Below are 22,868 nucleotides of genomic sequence, written 5' to 3'. Positions count from 1 at the left end.
TTGTATTAAACTCTGTCTTCCTTGTTGACTTCCATGCCTTCAGATTTCCCTTCCAAGCCTCTGAGACCCATCTGTGTCCACTACTCCATCAACTCAACATTCTCCTTCTCTACAACCATGCTACAAAATTCCAATTTCTCTACTTCCTATCTGGCCAACCTGTCTTTCAGGAGGTTTTCGGGTAAGTAAGGTCAGTTGTTCTCAAGGAAGACATAGTCTTCTCACCATCCATGAATTTGCAGACTATCTTTGAGAAGGAGCCATGCTAATCTTTTCTATATCATTCCATTGAGTTTCTTAATTATCTTCAAATGCACTACTTCTGGATAATATGAGTTGCATGGCTTATCTCAGTCTTCAGAAGAGCTGTAGTTTTTCATGGAGGACAGAAGGATTCAGTGCTTTCTTAAATAAACAGATTTATGTGTGGGTGGAGAAAGTGGTGACTGCTGAAGATTCTTCATATGCTGAACATAGTGCACCCACACACATAAAAGTAGTTCTTACAAATCGTGCTAGATATTATTCTACCGAATAAATCAAACTTATTTTTTCATTGTAACAGTGACATTTAAACATATATGTTGAAAACCTTCAAAGCTAAGATTTTTTTCTTTGATTATGACTCCAGTGACAAAAATCTCTTTACATAAATACCTATTTAGTAATCCAGACCAATTTCCAAACACAATTAGATCCCTAGGATAAATGCCTTAAGAAGCTTCTTTCCTCCACTGGGATTGCAAGGTACAGAGGAGCTATCTCCCTGATCGACATTTCCTTAGCTTCCTGTTCCCAGTTTCAAATTTGTAGGTCCAGCACTGGAGAAGTTTCCTGGTAGGGAAACTGCTGAACTTCTGACAAGAACTGATTATTACTAGCTGGGGGAAAGTGAGGTACAGGAACATGATTAAAGTTTTAAACAATTATTTTGCTTCTGGTTATTCAAACTATCTCATAACTAGTCCGTTACTTCTTAATTAACTGTACTGATTATAGCTGCACTTGTGTAAACACCATTTGGGATAGTAGCAATAAATACCAATGATAGCAGAGATTTCAGTGAGCCTCTTTTTTTTTTTTTTTTTAATCCCTTTGACCTAATGAGATATCCTTTTCCCTTGGATAGATTCAGTAAAAACAATTTCTTCTCAATAAAGAATATTCCCAAAGCTTTTTGGAAAGCATGTTGAATATTTTTCCTTTTGCTTTTGAAAGAAACAAAGAAGCCATTTTGTCACCTAATAGTTAAAATGTTAATATCTGAAATGATCTCCAAGTGCACAAGAAACAAGTATATACAACTGTCAGATACTCTTTCACTTTATTATAATATCTTCTAATCATGTAATTAAAACCTGTTTAATAATACATACATCTACCTCAGAGGGACTTAGTGAAGGTTATTAGTATTTATGTAATGTTCTGAAGATGTGTGAGGCTATGTAAAGGCCAAATATTACTGTTATAGATGACAGCTATGGCACAGGGTCTTGTAAGACACAGGGGACATGCTTAATATATGACTCTCTGAAGAAATATTTTAATGCAAGCCTCATCTTCTGTGATTTCCTCAGTGATTTTCACTTTGAGGCACTAACTTCAGTTTGATGTAATGTCAGTAGATGTGTTAAATTTGGCCAGTTTAAGCAGCCACAAAACCTACTTTTATGCCTGAAAGTTTTACATTGTCTAAGCCACTTCTCTGTTAAAATGTGCGATCCACAAAAAAAAAGTCAAGGCTGCAGTTATCAAATACAGTTTTCAAAGATTTTACAGGTCTGTTGATTCAGATCGAAGCCTACATATGTTATGAATTTATTTTATCCTTTAGATATTTTAAGATCTTATGTAATACTATTTTTAACTCATACTTATTATGCATCTCAGAAATTCACTAGAAGGTGATAATGAATGGGATGACAGGGTATAATTTATAGAGACAAAAGACAGGTTAGGCCAGCAGAAGAAAGGAGCTACAGATTAAATCAGGTTAACTATAAATTATCTGTATCAACAAGAAACACAGAAACTATATGTACTGAAACCCATAACAGTATAGATAAAGGAAAAAATTTAGTGGTGTCGCCTAAACACCTAGGACAGTAACAATGAGAGTAATTCGCTGTGAAATCAGAGATAGTATTAATGAAAGATTTAGTTGGCATATGTAGACTGCATAACAGTGACATCGATTGGTGGTGACATTTATGTCTCCTGTCAAGGACTCCTTGAAGTGATTAGTAAGGGGACACACCAGAAGAGAGATTAGTCTTCAATACTGCGTAAGACCTTGTAGAGAATGCTACATTTGAAGATTATAATATACTCAAATTCAGTTTCATCTAAGAAATTAAAAAGTTAAAGAAATGCACTATATTAATATATGCATATATATAAAAATAATGTAATTTTAAAAAAATATTTTAAAGAATTGGTTAAAAGGGAAAAATGTGGGTGGTATAGAGATTGTTTAAATGCACTCATTTAGAAGCTGGCAGCAAATGAAGACCAAAATATCAATACAGGCTTTAAAGGACAAGTGTACAAACTTTATTTTAGCAGTTCAGCTAAACAGAAATGTGTATTAGAAGTCAAAAGGCATCCTTCATAAATTAGAAATTTTAATCACATAATTATGATTATGCGAAATATAACATAGCATAAGCTCTGACAAGTTAAAAGAAAGCAACAATAGACATGTAAAAAAGATTTTTTTTTTTTTTTCTGTGGTGACAAAATATTCAAAATGCATCAGAAGCTGACTATCTAGAGCATGGTTAGGATGAAAAAGAGATTAGAAAACTGAATTATGAGAGAACAGTACAGCATACCTGAATTTCTAACAGTTTTGCTCAAGTCAAATTTTATTGGCTTTTTAAGAATCTATGCCATGGATAAGCAGTAAGTCTTCTCATTGATTACTAACCAGTTACAAGACTGGAAGCAAAGGGTGAAAGCAATTATGCAGGTTCGACAATGGAAGGAGAACAGATTATTAAAAGAAAAGCTGAGCAAAAAAAATTGCCTATGATAATAACTGACTGAGGAGTAATATAATGCCTGCAAATGCATAATGAAACAAAAGGAAATAAAAACCGAAAAAGGAATTAAAACAAACAAAAAACCCGAAATCAAACCCCAAAACCAACTAACTACTTAGTACTAAGGAAAAATGCAGCAGAGGCAGTCTTATGGAAAAGTTAACTTGTTGCTCAAGGGATGTGAGCAAGTCAAATAGCACGTTAGAAAGAGAGAACAAAACACAAAATCAGTATCATGCCATGATGTAAACTCATTATGAGTATCTATGACAAATACTGTGTGGGGTCCTGATGTCCCCATCTCAGAAAATATATAATAAAAATATAAAAAGTACATAGGTGACAGAGATGATCTAAGAAATTAAATAGCTTCTTTACAAGTGAATTGATAACAACTCTCTTATTGCATAAGAGACGTCTGGTGGGAGATAAATTATTATAAAAATATGAACACCATACAATAGGAATAGCTACTTTCCATTTTCTCACAATGCAAGAACTAAAAAATTATCTGTGAATTATCAGGCAACACTTTAAAAAAAAATAAAGACTGTAATTTCCATCCCACATGTTGAAGTGTAGAACCACATTACCGTACAAACTTGCAGAAGTCAATGATATAAAAGAAAAGGTATAAAAGAGTTCAAAAGGTAAATAGACAAATTAATGGTGGAAAAGCTGTGAATACAGTCTCTGGTTCACAGCTGACTGCTGGAAGCAAGCAGGATGTTCTAGGGGACTCAGCATAGGCTTGGTCAATTCACCTACTTACCTGGTCACTGGCAAAAAGAGAATATGGGCTAGAAAAGACTTTTTGTCCATTCCAGTACTAAAAAAACCAACCAAACAAACAAACAAAAAAAACCAAAAAACCCAAAACAAAACAAAAAAACAAAATGCAAGCATACCAAATTACTTCACAGGCTTAATCCTTGAGGAGATGATGTCTCCTCAAACTCTTCTGAAGTTCTGGAGGGAAGACTGGTATGAACAGTTTACTGTCTCTCTACATGGAGTTCATGTGTCACTCACAAAGCTCAAAACTCAGGTCTGCAAAAAATAATTTTCCCTGGCATCTAAAATAATTGCAAATCTTGGCAGCAATACAAGCACTTTCTTCTGACTTTATTTTTACCCGAACTAGTACAAAGCAACATGTGCACTAAAAAGTAGCACAGCTGCAACATCAGCAACTATTGTATATGCCATACAATTTTTCATTGTGAGAAAAAGAAAGGGAATCAAGCAGCACATGACAAATACTGTCCACATGTTTAATGAAACACAGGATGAAAGTTAGAAGTTACAGGGATAAATACAGTACAACAACCTATGTAAAGCACATAGAATCAACTTATTATTTCATACCATAATTACTGTGTGAATCAAAAAGTAAAAAAAAAGTAATAAAGTTAGAGAATATCTTATTTCTTCTACTTTACACCGAAATCCATTATGTGAGACTAAAGGAAAATGTAAGGTCTTTCTCCACTCAAGTCAATGGCCTAGAAAATCATTATGAAACTCTTCTATAAAATAGATTTTCTGCTGTTGGGTATTGAAGCTTCTCAGGGGACTATGACTTCGTTAAACTATTTGACTTTACTTATGTCCTATGAAATACCTTACAAAATAACAGTAATTGTAGATTTCAATGATACTTTTAGCAAATTGCAGTTACAATTTCAACAGAGATGTTCAGATTTATCTTGCAGGAAATTATAGACAATGCAATACTGTACTTTTCAACTTTCAAGCTGTCAGAGTAAATACCATGTTAGAGAAATCTAAATACTGCACTCAGAAAACATGCAAATTCCTTGCTTATATGATCTATTTATTATTCCCTTTATTACCCACACAGTTTTATACCATATCATGAGTTTACATATATTTGGAGAAGTTTGTAATGGGTTAGGCTGTATTCATTAGCAGAGTCAGTTGTAACGGAGGTAATACAGAAAATATTTGAAACCGTTTTATCTTTTTATTAATTAAAGATATGATGCTTTGAAGAGAATGAATAGAGAAAAGTTCAGTTCCCACTCTCTTTTTTTCCTGCTATATTATTTCTTTTCTCTTTCCATATTACTTTGCATCAGAAATCCTAATGGACTCTCATCCCTGAATGCATTGTTTAGTTTCTCATCCATTTTAGTCCCACTTTGTTTTCATTATTCTTATGCTGCATCTCAACCACTAATCCTCCTAAAATAATTATTTCCATGTTTTGTCTCATTCTTTTAGCTAGCCTTGTGTGTCACATGCTTTCAAGAAGCCCATTTGTCTGGTGACATCTAATCAGTACTACTGCACAGCGACAGTCTTTCCAGACTTGAAGCTCATTTACCCAATAAACAACATCTTTCTGCCTCAGAACACCAGTATCTCAACTCAGAATTCACATAACCTACTTCTTTACCCTCCTCCAAGTCCTCCACTCCAATTTGCACCAGGCAGGCTTTGCAAATAGCTGCTCATATACACTCACCTTTGCAGCTGCCCAAGCCTCTGACCCAGCAGAACCAAACCTCATCTCCTACTCTGAAGACTTAAGAAACCTAGACACGAGTACTTTCCCAGATGGCAATAAGAAAAGAGAAGTAAGAGCTTCTGAAATAATGATGCCAAATTTATATTCCTTTATTTATTTGCAATTTGCATTGTACTGGATATATTATATTTAATTTTAAAAGTTGCTGCTAAACAAAAGAGGGTACCCTGTTTGTTTTGCTGCATGTAGTTCTGTCCAATTGTGAGAAAGATCTGGAGATCAAAGAAAGGCAATAGAGATATCAAAAAATATTAAAGAATGCTGATATCCAGAACACAAACTACCTGCAACATAACTGATACTATTAATGCTGGCAGGAAGTAGTCATTGCCAAGTCACGTAAGCAATGGAAAGAAAGAAACTTACCCAATGGTTTGGAAGTGGACAGTCAAGAGTTTGTTGCAACATAGAGAACCAGTAAAAGTCACTTTACCAGTAGCAAGCCAGAAGGAAAGTACTTGTTCTGCGAAGTAGTATGTGGCATGCAAAGATTTATTTGTAAAGTCACTTTTTAAAGTCTAACAGTGAGGTGGCTTTTTTCAAGTTATCTTTTGCCTAGTTTAACAAAACTAAAGTTAGCCATGCAACCCTCTCTCCCTTCTTTATGTAAATAATCCTGGTAACAACAGGCAGACCTACCTCAAAGCTTTAGCCTGAGATTCTTTGAAGTCCATATTACTAAAACAAATTTGCATTTTACAAGGGAAAAAATGTATCTGTTGACCATTAGGGACAGGAAGAGACAGAAAAGTAATACCAGCAAGTACAAACTACTCTTCTTTCTCATACATTTGTGCAAAAGGGGTGCCGATTCAGCAGTGCTAAGGATATTGTATGAAATCCTAATTGGCATACTATTTTACAAATAAGAAAAACAAAATTTACTGTGCTCTTATTTACTGTCATGACAGAAAAGGGCAACATGATACAGTTTCTGTTTTTAGAAATTATTTAAAGTAGATTTACTATACATAAAGAGTGATTTAAGGTCCTGCCAGATAAAATGGACTATGATAAACACATCCAAAAAGACCAGAAGAATTCAATTTCCCTGCTTTGGGGGAAGGTATTTGTCAGTATGGAAAATAGATTATTTGAACTCTACTTTTATGTATTTCTACTTACTTCTTAGGGATTGCCAATTTAATTTATTGCATTTTTATTCCCGTTCTTGATTGATCATTTTGGATATTCCTCCATATGATTCTACATAGAACTTACCAGTCCTCCAAAAGCAAGAGCCCTCTGTGGGACTGCCTGCTGAATGAGCATCACCAGATCTGGGGCAATAGGTGGAATAGGGAAATACAATCCTGCTTATGGCAAATAAGGGAAGGGAATAGCTTTCCCCACCCTTACTAAAGTAGGAAAGAAATTTCTAAGCGTGTCATAGTCCTCCACATTGTAGACAGAAATGATGTAAAGTGCAGTCCCAGTGCAGGACGAGTGAAAAAGGCCTGATTTGCCTTTCACATGGGAAAGATGAAAGCTGAGTGCTCTGACCTATGACGTGAAAAAGGCTGTAACGCTCTGCTGCAGCAGAGGCTGTTGGGGAGCAGGTCTTCCAGGAGAGCTAATCCAAGGTGAGCTGGCTCCAATGAAATGGAAATTGATTTCCTGAGACTGAACCAATACATTATGATTCTTCCACAAAGACTTGCCAGTGCATTTGACTAGCATCATGGCTCTGCTGTTGCTCCTGTATTAAAAAAGGATCTGCTCATGAGCATGAAATAGTAATTGTTTTCTGTTTGTTATGATTCTCTTTTTTTTCCACAGCTCACTGGAGAAGACAGGGACTTACAATAAGATGCTTCTATAGCTGTCTTGAAGTAGAAGCTGCTTAGGACCTGGAAAGAGAAACATGCTTGACTTCTTCCTGGAATGCTAGTGATTACGAAAAATTACTGTATTGAACATACAGGCAGAGCACTTTGTGGCAAAAACATCCCTTATATTTCTCAGCCATGTGAGTTAGCACGTCAAGTTGCATGCTTAAGTAATCACAGCACTTTACATTGTAAAGAAAGCAGCAAGTGTCCCAGCTCACTCTGACCTTCGTTATTTAATACATTTCATAAGTGTTCAAGACTGGGAAAGAAGATGCTGAAGTCCTTGCTAGCAAAACCTGTTCTGCCTTCAACAATCATTTACACAGAGTGGTAGCTTGTCTTTGTTGGAAAACAAAATTAAATGGAAAGTGATGGCTCTTGCAGGAGAACTCGAGGGAACAGAAACAAGTGGAATATAACAGTCAGAAGATATAAGAGCTTTCAAAAAGCAGCTGAAGTGGCTCATGCATTTTTTAGATAATAGTACCAAAGGAGGAAGCCCTAAAGTAAAATCTTGGCCCCAAGTCAAGTCAGAGAAAATTATTATCATTAACTTTGAACACATCAGGAGTTTACTCCATATGATAAGAGAAGATCAGACAACTATGTTCCATCCATTTTAGATAACAACATCTGCAAACTTCTATGGAAATAAATGTGCTTACAGTCATTTGTCACAGTTGCAATAACAATTACTGATGAAGAAGGCCACTTTAGATACTCTTCCTTGAAAGAAATAAAGAGTGAGATTCATCTCACCAATAAAGAAAGAGAATTCCAATATATTTTCAAAGTCTAAGAAACTGGTAAATTTCACAATACTTAGAATTTTTCCAATACTCTAATGGTATCTAAATGTAAATATATCCAATAAAGGAAAAACGACTTCTTATTTTGGGTTTTTTTTTAATTATTTTTCCTGATTTAGGATTTGTTACTTGATGAGAATCTATTATAAATACCAAAATAAGCACTCGTTGTTGTTTCAGTTCCTTATTATAGTATAACCAAAATACAGAAACACATATTTGTTTAGGTTACAAGGGATCTCTTCAGATGATCCAGTTCAACACACCTGCTCAAGCAGGGTCAGCTAGAGCAGGTTGCCCAGAACTGCATCCACTTGGGTATTTCATATCTCCACAGACGGAGACCCAACAACCTATCTGGGGAACCTGTCCCAGTGTTTGATCATTCCCATAGTTAAAAGGTGTTCTATTGTGTTCTGATGGAATTTCATGTGTTTCAAGTTGTGTCCATTACCTCCTGTCCTGTCACTACTGAGAAGACTGACTCCCTCATTTTCATTCTCTCCCATCAGGTATCGAACTATATTTATCAGACGCACACCCTCCCCCCACCCTAAGCCATGTCTTCTCCAGGCTGAACACCTCCAGCTCTCTCAGCCTCTCCTCATATGAAAGGTGCTCCAGTCCCTTTGGTATTTTTGTGGCCCTTCACTGGGCTCACTCTACAAGTCTTTCTTGTCCTGGGGAGCCCAGAGCTGGACACAGTGACCTCACCAGTGCTGAGCAGACAGGAAGGATCACCTCCCTCAGCCTGCTGGCAAAGCTCTGCCTAACGCATCCCCAGGGTGATGCCGGCTCATGGTTAGTTTGTTGTCCACCAAGACCCCTAAGTCTTTCTCTGCCAAGTGGTACTCCAGACAATCAGCTTCCAGCATGTACTGGTGATTTGGGTTATTCTTCTCCATGTGCAGGCCTTTGCATTTCCACCCATTGAACATAATGAGATTCCCCTTTGCTCGGTTCTTCACCTTGTTAAGGTCCCTCCGTATGATGACACAACCATCTGGGATATAGCCACTCCTCCCAGGTTTGTGTCATTTTCACACTTGCTGAGTTTGCATTCTGTCCCATCTTCCAGCTCATTAACAAAGACATTTAACAGTATTACCCCAGTATCAACTCCCAGGTACACCATCACTGACTTGTCTCCAGCTGGACTCCCTGCTGCTGATACACAAACTTTGTGTCCAGTTGTTCAGCCAGTTTTGAGTTCAACTCACTGCTCCCTTCTCTAACCCACGCTTTGTCTGCTTGTCTAAGATGATGTTATCAGAGACAGTGTCAAAGACTTCACAGCAGTTGAGGTAACCAACATCACTGCTCTCCTCTTGTCCACCAAGCCAGTCACTTCATTGTGACAAGGTTAGCGGGTTGGTCAAGCATTACTTCCCATTTGTGAATCCATCCTGACTACTCCCAATCACCTTCTTGCCTTCATGTATTTGGAAATGGTTCCAAGGAAGATTCTCTCCATCACCTTCACAGTAACTGAGGTGAGGATGACTGACCTCTAGTTCCCCAGATCTTCCTTCTTGCACTTTGTCAAAATAGGAGTGGTATCTGTTCTCTTCCAGTCTTCCAGAACCTCTTTCAGTTGCAATGACTGTTCAAGGATATTTGAGAGTGGCCTCAAAATTATAGCATCTACCTCTCTCAGTACTTGGGGGTGCAATCCATCAGGCTCCATTGACTGTATGTCCAGTTTGTGTAAGTGCTCCCTAACCTGGTCCTCCTCTGCCAAGGGTAACTCTTCCTTGCTCTAGACTTCCCCTCTGGTCCCAAAGGCCTGGGATTCCTGAAGGCCAGTTTCACTGAAAAAGATGGAGGCAAACAAGGAATCAAGATCCTCAGAATTCTCCAAATCATTTGTCACTATTCCCCCTGCCCCATTCAGCAGTAGCTTCCTTTTACTGTTTATGTACCTGTAGAGTCCTTCCCTGTTGCCCTTCACATCCCTTGCTCGATTCAACTCCAGGCTGATGTCTTCCTTCCTATCCCTATCCCTGCAAGATCAGACAGCAACCCCATACTCTGCCTGGATCACCTTTCCTTCCTTCCATCTCTCTGTATACCTCTTTTTATGTCTGACCTCAGTTTGGAGCTCTTTCCTCATCCATGCAGGCCTTCTACTGCCTTAGCCTGATTTCCTGCTTGTCAGGGTGAACCTTTCTTTGAGGCTGAAGGAGGTGATTCTTGAATATGAGCTAGCTCTCCTGGGCTCCTCTTCTTCTTAGAACCATCACCCAGAATCATCCCCTCGCCTACTTCACCTTCCCATGTACTCCTGTACAATAAGTATGCAGCTCTGGAACCTGAAGGCCAGGAAAATTATGATGTGGATGAAAGCCCATCCAGGTTGGAGGAGCTCCTAAGGAGAGTCAGCCAACCCACACAAGACCAGCTCTGCTAGGAAGAAAAGAAAGGTGGTTGTCACCAGTCTGAGAGGAATGGAGGGCTCGATATGCCGACCAGTCCCATCCCAAAGTTGGTGAAGGGTCTGGAGCACAAGTCCTATGATGAGCAGCTGAGGGAACTGTGGTTGTTTAGTCTGGAGAAGTAGAGACTCAGGGTTATCTTATTGCTCCCTACAGCTACCTGAAAGGAGGTTGTAGACAGGTGGGTGTAGGTCCCTTCTCCCAAGTAGCAAGCAATGGGACAACAGGAAATGGCCTCAAGTTACTCCAGGGAGGTTTAGATTGGATATGAGGAAAGATTTCTTCACTGAAAGGGTTGTCAAGCATTTGAAAAGGCTGCCCAGGGAGGTGGTGGCATCAAGATCTCTGGAGGTGTTAAAAAAACACGTAGATGCAGTGCTTTAGGGATATGGTATAGTGTTATGGTATATCATGCATGCAAGATAGTTGTCAACAGTGCAGTCACAAAATTTCCTCGGTTGGTTGAGTCCTGCTTTATTGTCCTTCCAGCAGGTATCAGGTTGGTTCAAGTCCCCTATGAAGACCAAGGGCTGTGAACACGAGGCTTCTTCCAGTTGTCTGAAGAAGGCCTTATCAAATTCTTCCTGATCAGAAGGTCCATAGCGGATACCCACAAAACCATCCACCCCATTGGTCTGCCTGATAATCTCTACCTATAAGCTTGAATGACTCCAGGCGTGTCCCAAGGCAGAGCTCCATGCATTCCACTTGCTGTCTCACATAAACAGCAACTCCCCATCCTCGTCTTCCCATCCTGTCCTTCCTAAAAAGCCTGTCAGCCTCTCCCCACTGCATCACTCCACTCATGAGCTATCCCACCACATCTCCACAATCCCGGGGAGGTCATAGTCCTGTAACTGCACACACTTCTAACTCCTCCTGTTTACTCCCTACACTGTACACCTCAGTGCAGAGGCATTTCAGGGGTGCATTTCAGAAGACAAAGGCTTAAACTGTTAAAAAGAAAGCAGGGATTTGTTTTTATTTTTTAGGCTTCTGTGCCTAGGCAATAAAGCTTATTTTAATGCAAAGTACTAGGAAGCTTTCAATGTCAAAGAAGACTCAACACTAGAATCTATGATTAAAATAGCAAGTTAATTTGAATAAAAATGTCATTTCAAGCTTTTCATGACATAAGCCATATATTTATTATGAGATTTATGAAAAATATTTGTGGACTTCATTTGGAAAACAGCGAATTTAATTTCTTCTTACAGAATTTCTGGTACTTACCAGTACAGATGAAATACCAGACTAGGCAGACATTAGTGTCATCACCTGTGATAGCTCCTTGTATTACTAAAACCTCCTCACATCCTGTTGGATAAAACAGAACTCACCTTCTAGATATAACTCACCTCTTAGCTTGTACTGTCTGATAAAACCTTACCATAATGATATTATAAAGCTATTAGAGTAACAGCAAGCTAGAAGAATTAAAAGTAATAATAAAAGGTGAGCATGTGTTTAGCACAAAACAAAGATGTTAAGTATAATAATGAAGTCACCACTCAGCACTAAGAGAAAATATTTTCTAACTACTTAGATGCCAATTCTACAAGTTCAGATTTAATATAATTAAGGGACAGAATAAAATTAAGGAACCATTTTCCAACTACTGTCTTTTTTTAGTGGATAATTTTATTTTCTTTTTTTTTTTCAACAGAGACTGTTTTGTTGAAAATTTGTGACTTCTTTTGACAATTCATTTTAGGAAGAAACAAAAATACACGACGTATTTACCAGAATATCAGGATATTTTGGCCTTTCAACGAAAAAAAAAAAACCCAAACAACAAACCACCCAGTATTTTAGGGTTTCATTTTTAAGTTACTACGTAAAATACAGATTTTCCAAATTTGGCTTGAAACAAAGCATTTGAGTTTTTTGTTTCCATTGGTAGGAAAGGCCAAAATAATTTTAAAGGGCTGATTGAAAATTAAAGAAGGATATATAATTAATGTCAATTTGATTTCTGAGAAATACTTTGTCATACTAGTTTTGCAAATTTCTAATGACATTACTTGCATTGATGCTAAATCACAGAGCTTACATTAATAACATGGCACTTGACTTGTGATTTTGATATTTGGATTCTGGACTGAAAAATATTGCTAAATACTACATTACCAAATGCAATTGCATCCATTATGTTCACATTAGATTCAATCAGAAAAGCTTCCAGGGAGCTCTAGAAACATATATATTTGAACCTGCAGTATTCAGCTTAGAAATAAACTGTCACTATTGTTAGCCTGCTGGTGAATAAAATATTCTCTAGTCTGATCACCAGCAAAGTAGTCATAATGATGGTTTCATGTTAGATACCAAAAAGAAAAGCAACCTTAACAGTCTGATATGGAAAAATGCAAGACTAGATTGGATAGCCATCAGTACCACAGAAAAGGAGTTAATGTTACATGGGATCACAGTCTCTGAACAGAGGTTAACAATATCATTTTATTGTCATAAAAAGCAAATGTAATTTTGGGATTTATATGTAAGAGTGCTGCATTAAAAACATTCAGAATACATTTTTTTTAGTTAACTTGGTACTCTTAAAGTATCTGCTGGCCTTTTATTTTTTCTTCATTTTTAAGGACTACAGTTCAAGAAGGATATGGACTGATTGGAGACAGTCCAAAAGAGGCAAATAAAAATGATCATGGGTATATACAGCTTGATATAAAGCATATATGATAAATCTCTAAGAAAGTAAGAAGAAGCATCAAAGAAAATTCATCCACCTCTATGTGGTCTGAAGGCAAAATAAAAAGCAATATGCTAAAATTGAAGAAAAGGAGAATTAAGTTAGAAATCATGAAAAAATCTATCTAATGGTAAGGACAGTGAAGGATTAGAACAGGTTGCTTAGGAAGGCTGTGCAATCTTTTAAAGGAATTTTTTTACAACTGCCTCTTAAGAATGACAGAATTATAGTATATACTGTCTTCATGCAAGAAACTTATCCAAGGACTAGATAATGTCCTGTAATCCTGTTTATGACTCCAATGATCAAAGATACCTGTAAATATATCCTTATAAAATGTAGGTCCTATAGAAAGAAATGCCACTGGAAAAACTGGTTTAAGATGCTATAATGTATCTAGTTCTTATGCCTAGAGTTCACACTGGACATAAGCAGAGAAGATCTGAGGAAGAATGATCAAAGCCACATGAAGCATCTCTTCTAGAAGTAGAATTAAATTTAACCTATCGAATGAAAGAACAAAGAGTGACTTAGTCTCTCTACCTCTGTAAGAACAGAGATTTAAAAAACAAGAGGAACTTGAAAGCAGCAGACTAGGATATAATGCACTGTAACAGCTATTGAATACAGAGCACAAACTTTTAACAATTAACCATCAAAGTAATTTACCAAGGACTATAATAAGACATATAAATTTACAGGAACAGAACTGAAAATTATGCTTAATTTAACTATAAATTTAGACTCAGAACAAGAATTTTGCATTCACCCATTGAAATCTGAACTTTTATTCAATGTCACAGATACAACGGCAGCAGGCAAGAGCTAAGGTGCTGAAGTCTTCAAGGCACCTGGTGAAAGGTGAAAGTTCAGGAAGAAACATGACACAATATATAGGTATCCTTGGCTTATCCAGAAAGTGAACATGGATTTTCAGGATTACGTAAGTATCCATGTAACCCTTGAAAGGGGAACTGAAGCCCTGGTGTTCCATGTAGAAGGTAGAAAGCACTAATGTGGAATTTAGTTGTCTAAACATACATATCCAGTGCTTTTTGTTGCTCAAGATATCTCCTCTAAGAGCCATACCAAAGAGCAAAAGTCTCCTGCAGCGGTGTTGAAAGTTCCAGCTATAAATGGATGGGGTTTTATGGTAATTTAGTGCATCTTAGATGGCCCTGGATGTCTTTAAGTAACTAAACCCATACCTTAAGTCTTCAGTGCCTTCACAAGGCACAAATTATTATTTTTTATCCTTCCTTCTGGAAAGGTTGCTAACATTTCAGTCCATCACACCAGATTCTTACTGCCCCGATCCGATAAAACAGCAGTGTCTCAGAATTGAACATAGTGAATGAAAAAACGTCACAAGGCTGTGTGGTAAACAATTTATTTTAAAAGTCTTTTGGTGATATTTTTGTCATAGCTGTGGTGGGGGTAAATTAAGCCACTACAGATGCTATCTAAAACATGGTCTAAAAACTGAACGAATGGGGACTTGAAAGTAGTATTTTCTGCCTCAGGCTAAAAACAGGAGTAATGAGGGGAAATGCTGACAGAAAAAGATGTGTGTACAGCACACTATTTTAATTTCAGTAGCCTGCACAGGCTATAATCAAGGATTAAATCCTACTTATTCTACATAGTTCACCTGTACAGAACAAAAAGCAACTTTTTACTCCCTAAAATTTTTATTTTTACAGTCCACCAGGCTTCTCTGATAAATAATGCATTGTAAGTTAAGAAATAGAAGGGCTTTTTCTTTGGGTTATTTTCTAATGCACTCTCATGTAACTTAGTTCCCAGCATGTTGTTATCCACTTATAAAGATGGTCAGAATGTATATTTGACCTCTGATACTAATAGGTCCACAAAGAATCACCATCTATGAAATACATCAAGTTCCATATATAAACTTTTCACGTATTTTTCTATTTTCTTCTTTCAGAATCAACTGGAGAACAAGTCACTTCAAACCCCACTACGAAAAGCAAATACGGTGAACTATCATTTGCTTTTCTCTTCCTCCCTCATCTTTCCCATAAGACTTAGGTAAACAATTTTTTCTAAGTATCTGTTGCTTTTACTCACAAATTAACAGAAGTCTATAAGGCCATCAAAATCTCAAGGTTAACTTTCAGAAAGTAACAACTGAAATGTAGCACTGTTAACATCCTGTTCCTTTTTTCTCCTTCTCTGTGCCCCGTTGCTTCTGTTTTGCACAATACCATTCTGCAAGATTATAAATTACTATCTTTGATTCAATAATTTTTGTGCTAGTTAAATAAGTCTGTTTTGTGTTTTTTTGTTGGTTGTTTGTTTGTTTTTTAAAGCATATACTAAAACATCCTTGGAACAGAAAAGAACACATTAATATACATAGTACGACGCCGACATATGGCTCTGTTTAACAAGTATTTTATTCCCTAATATACCTTCAAGGTAGTAGGATTATTCACCTGTGCAGACCTCATACTAAAAGCTCATGTAAAGTAATGTCCCTGAACCAAGAGTAGAGGCTGAAATGTGCCTACAGCTGAGGCGCTTACTTGAACACTTCTACAGGTGTGTTAGTTTTTCATAGTACACCTTACCCTCTGCTGGTTCCTCTGGATAAAATGCTTTTTAAAATGGTTTCCACTTTAGAAATACAGAAAGCATAATTTCTCATGATCTTCTATTTATTTGTAAGAAAATTACAGAAGTTATGAAATGTACTGAATTGCTTTTAATCATGGGATACATTTATTGCTTAAGATGTGCTTGTTTATCCCCAGTGACTTTCTGGAAGGAATTCAGCACAGCATCACAGCTGCCGATCAACCTCCAACCAGCATCATACTGTATCATTAGGCAGGACTAACTATCTTTACAATAGAAAATCAGTAACTATAAAACGATTTTCAAGTCATCATCTATCCTGTGAACTGTATTTTGGTTAACTTCCTGGCTCATATAAGCTGTGTTTTAAGAAGTGGGTGGAAAAGGAATCATACAGTAACTCTTAAAAGTGGACAGTCTGGGTGTTTCGTTACAGACACTAGAGAAAGGTATTCTTCCTCGAAGAAGGACACTCTACTCCTAGAAAGATCCAGTTATCTAAATATTTCCAAGTCAGCACCAACTGGAATGTCACTTCTTGACGATATTGCTCCCTGAGAGTAAACCAGAAATAACTAAATACCTGAGTACTGCACTTGTTTCAGCAGAAAAAAATAAACAGGTAAAATCCATGCTCCCATTTGACATTTTGCTACCAACTTCCACATTCAACCATGCAGCTGCCTGTATTTTTCAGTATTCTGTGTGTTTTCTCCTGAGCTGATGTGCAGTGCCACTAAGGTCCATGTTCAGACCAATTTGTTTTGCAGATCCTACAAGAAGCTAGCCGACTAAAATTTCTGGTTTATTCCATTTTTGGTAATACACATAAGATGACAGTAAGACAGGATAAAGCCAATAACAGCTTACAACTACCCCTCAATTCTAACACTACATTGAATCATGCTTGAGAAGTTTCTAAGTCCTCAGGATAGGCAGTATCTTTTTAAATCTATTTTGAGAAACACTTTAATCCAGTTAGGTGCTACACAAAATTAATAATAATAATAATTATTATTATTACTATTACTATTATTACTGTTATTATTGTTGTTGTTTTGTTGTTGTTGTTATTGTTATTATTATAGAGGCACTGACCAATGGAGAATCATGCTTCGTTAACAATCTAAAGTCAAAAATGGTTACTGACTGTAATGAAAGCTGCAGTGCTTGATCATTTGCTAGCCCAGTGAGGGTTCCTTTCGTCTGCATGATAAATCAGCTGCCAAGTTTGCCTACAGTCTTGAGTGCAACACTAACTGCATGGAGTTATCCCTCTCTCATCACATAAAACAGTAAGATCTTCAAATTAATCAGACGCCTTCATGATGCAGACAGTTTTAACTGCACAATTACGGAAATTACTGCACTCGCTTGGCAACCTCCCAGGCACTAATGCTCGGCTATACAGTACAAACAGTATTGTTGTGAACTGATGACCCTTCTTAATGTATACCGCTCTCCCTAATCTTGCTTTGCTATGCCAAATTCTAACAACGTTACAAAATGAGACCCCCAATACAGGAAAACTTTGTAGGTAGAATAGCTGTTCAGGTGCAGCTTGTGTAGAGAACGGCTAAAAGAACAACAAAGATTCTATGTCAGTAATATGCGTCTAATATTTTATGCATCTCAATTACATTCACATAGATACACAGATGGAAACAACATTGTTTTATAGAACAACACTGCAATAAAAATGGTAAAACACTCCCCATTCTAGTTTATGAGCTCAAACTAACTGGAATGGAAGGCAGGAATATCTTTAACATTAATACATCTTTTTTTTTTTTGTTTCTTTATGAGGAAAATCTGTTTCATCGTGCTTTCAATGCTGGAAGTTCTCATTCCATAGTCTTAATTCCACATATTTCCTGCCATTTCTTTGTGACTCCTTCAGTGCCAGCACTTTTCATGTAGCAGCCTGATTAGGCCGAATATACACTTCTTTGCAGCTTTTTGTCATAACAGCTGCACTGTTATCAGGTCATGCAATACTTTTTGGTGGTTTAAGACATACATACCTTTGACTGACTTTGAGCCAATATTTATGCTTAATATATGACAGGAAATTTAAACTTGTTGTTTACTGGGAAATGAAACAAATAATTTACATGAACCAGCAATCCTTTAAAAAATAATTTTGAATATTTGTTATTATTTATTCACCTATAGATTATTCATTTACCTAGTGGCCAAAATGAAAATTAGCAGCCTTTATATGACAGTTACATGTCTTGGTATGAAATTTATTAGTGCTTCATTTATTCCTGAAATACAAGCTAGTAAAAAGTTGGAATTGCAAACATAGCACATTTTTTTATACTTGCACTTCTTCATCACTGATGTTCCACCAAAAAAACAAAAAAACCAAAAAAATAAATCATATCACTAATGATAACACTCATGTATAGGCAGAAATTAAGCACCTGGTCACTTTGAACCTCAGTTTTGAACACTGGTGGGATAATGCATTTAACTGTGCAGTAGGTTATACAATCTTGAACTGCACTGGGTCACTTACAAGACTAGAAGAACTTTTTTTCATCCCGCAGAGCTATCCCGACCACAAAACAAAATCACTAGGCTGCTCTATCTTGAGAAACTTAATTGGCAATCTAAAATGGGGCGTCTTAAAACTGCAAGACTACAGCCTGTTTGAACATACAGTAAGGAAAGGCTATGCATGTACATTTGCATTTTATATGTAAATTGTCTTCTACATCAGTAAGAAGAGTCCTTATTTCTTCTGAAAGTTTGTGTGCATTAATGCACGACTAGCAACTGAAATGCTTGGATACTCTTAGAAGTGTGATGAAATATTAGTCAGCTAATTTATTTCCTCTATTAACACTAACCCAGCTAAGGATGCTTAAACGGCATTGGAACACTCTGAATCCAAATGCATGTTTTTAAAGAGTACCCACAGGCTGTGTGTGTCATACTTTTTTAAATTCTCCCTTGCTTTGGCTCATTTTCTTGCCAATACCACCTAACTCGAGATATTTTTAAAGCATGTATCACCCTGTCATCTAAACATTCCTCTTCTTTGAAGAACTTTCTTTGCTGCAATTGCTGAAAAGAAAAAAATAATTTAAAAACTCAATGCACAAGACTACCTAGGCTGAATTACATTTGCTGCCAGAAGAAGAAAACATCATTGTCTCATCACAGTTCATTTAATCTGAGAGGAAGCACAAATGAAGCTTCTAATTTCTGAAGGAGATGAGACTCGAAACCAAATACATCTGTAGATTGATAAGTATTCCAGGGAAAATCTTGAAAACAATATGTAAATTCTTCCTGTACCATTTTCTTTATGGGCAGAGGGAAAAAATTGTTTCCCCTTAGCCTCTAACATATTATGTAACTTCACTTTGAACAAAAGGGTATTAGAAAGTGGTACATTCTAACTGGCTATACTTTTCCAGACAAGGTCTTAAAACAGTAAGAAATGAAAGAAAGAAAAAGCACATCCAAATACATGCTAAAAGAAGTGATGTGCATTCATTGTCCAATAACCTTCATACAAATCCAATACATACAACAGCACACAGTTCAATAAACTTGGTAGGCACTCCTGTATTAACAAAATATACAACATTTTGGCCTCATAAAATTATTGGCTGCATTAGAGTATTTCTCTCTGTAAAGGAAATTTCTACTTGTGTACATTGTCTAGACATACAAAAAGAAAACAGAACCTTCTGAAGTGAGTACAGTACATTTCCAATAGCTATAATTTCAACCTTTTTTTCTAGCTTATCCTGGTTTTGTTAATTTCAGAACACAAAATTTAAAAAAATATGGAAACCCCACTGCTTTCTAAGGAGAAACACTGGTTTTCTAAATTTCAAAATTACTTTAAGACTGACATAACTTCTATATGTATAGTATAGGTTCACTTCTGAAAGGCTGGAACAAATCTTTTATTACACACAACGGTTTAGTGAACCATTCAATAAACCCAGGGATAAGTTTTGTGACAGAAAAAAGAGTATGACCTTTAATAAGGTTTGTTTATCTTCACAGCTTGAAGATCTACAGTTGTCCATGGCCTGCAGCCAGGTAATCTGGCCATGTACTATTGAAGTCTTCATAATCAAAGCTTCCCACTGCTTTAAATAAACTGTGGAACCAGTCTTTACTGTTTCAAAATAACCCTTCAAAACTTCTAGGAGGTGGGCATATAGTTATCCAAATCCCACCAAAATATTATCTCTACTGTTGTTGGAAACTTTGACTGAAAAACGGACCAGCACTTCACTGCTTTTTGTGGTATAAAAGCAAGGTTGTCTGTAGCTTCTGCCCAGGAAAACGTGGGATGCAGTAATAAGAGACTCTGGGAATAAGGATTCAGAGAGGTGGCTATATATCAGGTACAGTGGCAGAGATCCACAAAACTGCAAAGGAGAAGCTCTGGGTTAAGAATGATTACTGGGAGGAAGAGAGATTCGTGATTTTGAGACAGATAGGACTATAAGAAGAGAAGGAAAGGCTGCAAACACAGACTGTTTCTTCTTCTGTGTTTGTTCTGAAGCCTGAACAGTCTATTGCAGCTATTATATCCACAAATAAAGAACAAGTGAGAAGATACAGGATATAACGGAGGAGAAAATTATGGAAGCTGCAGGAAATATAAGGATATACACTGAAGGCAGGCTAGGGAAAGGTACACCTTGATCTAACACATAAAAATAGGCAAACATAAGACCAAGAAGGAAAAAGAAATGTAACACAAGACATTCAAAAAGAAAGTTAACCAATAATATAACCACAATCACATTAACCTCCCCTGTTCCACCTAAACTTAAATTAAACATAATTACTTAATTTCCTTACTATGCAGAAAGGCCTGGAGGAAATGGTGTGATATAACAGTTTTGGGTTGTTGCTTTTTAAATCTGAGCCAGTAGATTCAATCTGTTCAGCAAAAATGTTCTGACATAATAGAACTATGTCAGAACAATAAATTTTAGGGTTTTTCCCCTCTAATTCTTTTTTTTCCTGTTTATTTCCTAACAATAGCAGATTTTTATCCTGTAAACATGTACTCTTAACAGTACAATGTTTACAAATGAAGCTTCAGATTTACTTTTTCCACTCTTAAGCTTTTTGTACCTTAAACTTTCTTAGTTCCAGTAGGACTTCTTCCACATGGTAAAGAGGAAGTGAAAATTAGTTATGGCCTCCATAAAACAGAACTGAAGAGCACCTTATACTATATTTTATTTTGAAAAAAAAAGAAGGAAAGAAAAAAGAAAGATGGAAGAAAAAAGAGGAAAGAAAAAAGACAAAGAAAGAAAATGCAGTAAAAGAAAAATTCTGTAAGATTACAAGGAAATGATACAAACATCAAGTTTTCAAATTTTTATCTCCAGTCTATTCATATGCCAACTCATTTATTATTGAAGCATGACTTCCTGAATAATTTACAACATATTCCCTGTTAATGAAATTATTCAGATATATGCAAGAAATACTAGAAATAAGTATTACGACAAATGTTTTTCCTATCAGAACACTCAGACAGCATAAAGAAAGCATCATGCAACAATTCTGCCTGACAACGTACTCAGAACTCAAGAGCTACGGGACTTGTTGAAATTACTTGTTTGTATCTACAGTATGAGACACTCATCCAAGTCTTTTTGTCCACATATGAGGTGAGATACTGTCTCTGTTTAAAATAATAATAATTTTGCTATTGATTTCAATGAAACCACAATTCTGAACACTGTACTCAGTTTCTCTCAGGGCTTAGAGAGATTCTTCAAAAAAAAAGCACCACCTAATCAGGCAAACTACACCACAGGGCTGCAATCGATTTTCATGTGGCAAAGGGAAGAAATGTTTTCATTCTGTGGGAAAAGAGTGCTGTTTACCTAGTGCAAGAATTTGCATCAAGTCAATCTGAAGCACTCATCAACAAGTGTTCTTCTTGACAGATTTCTGATGTTACAGTAGAAAACGGGTAGTTTTTTCATTGTTTCACTTACTAATCTCATTATGGCAGCTACTCATAGCCCATTTTCATCGCTTTGCAAAAAAAGAGAGCGGTGCACACAGAAGCATTAGCATATGAAACGTCAGCAAAAACATTTTTACATTACTGCAATTATATGCAATTACAAAATGAGACTTGGCGTGCTTCTATCCGTGTTATTTTTTTCCTGATTTACTCCCATATAGCTGTATATTTATATAGTATATACATATATATATGTATATAGTATAAAGATAGGCAATTTCCCCAATGCACTGAGCTCATCTAAAGGCGCGGCCGCCTGGAGCACCGCACTCTCTTAATACAGGCTGACAACCGCCACCCCAGCGGTTCGCACACAGGATCCTGCACTGCCCACACATTTAAGCCCCAGGCTGTACCCAGCCACTACCATCGAGCAGCTTCTTCCCCAGCTGAAATGCAACCAACAATCCAGCAAAGAACTTGCTGAAACAGCGAAGAGCTGAAGAGCTTTTAGGCCTTTCGAGTAAAAAAGCTGTTCCAAAGGCCAAGGAGGCCCGAGACGCTGCTGCTCACGCCCCTTGCCCTCAGAGGGCACAGCCAGGGAGCCGCGGCGAGCGCCCGGCCGCAGGCAGGCTGAGGCTGAGGCTGAGCCCGGGCCCCCGGCCCGCCGGCCCCCACCCCCGCGGCAGCAGCACCCCCGCGCACGGGCCGGGCCGCACCCGGCGGTAGCGGGTAACGGGCACCGGGCACCGCCCCCGCCCCGCGCCTGCGCGCCTGCCGGCGCATGCGCGTGTGCCCCGCGCCTCGGCGGAGCGGTGCGAGAGCGCCCCGGCGCCCTGCCCCGGCCTGCCCGTCCGCCCCGCCGCCCTGTCCCCCTTGCCGGCTGCCGGGCAGCGCCCCTGCTTCGGGCGG

The 22,868-nt window shown here is 37.5% G+C and overlaps 1 protein-coding gene across 1 annotated transcript in view; it reads left to right on the top strand.

The window, feature by feature from the left end:
• The window catches only part of MANEA (mannosidase endo-alpha), a 47,107-nt gene that overhangs the window by 5,302 nt on the left and 18,937 nt on the right, over positions 1-22,868 (top strand). The window contains exon 1 of the mRNA XM_080388077.1: positions 1-22,868. This exon is cut by the window's left edge and continues 5,302 nt beyond it. Coding sequence (XP_080244203.1) covers positions 22,741-22,868 — 128 coding nt within the window. The 5' untranslated portion in view covers positions 1-22,740.

The sequence above is a fragment of the Falco punctatus genome (assembly GCF_963210335.1).
Source record: "Falco punctatus genome assembly, chromosome: 5".
NCBI lineage: Eukaryota > Metazoa > Chordata > Aves > Falconiformes > Falconidae > Falco > Falco punctatus.
The sequence above is the reverse complement of the archived record's forward strand: the minus strand, read 5'-3'. Positions and strand labels throughout refer to the sequence as shown.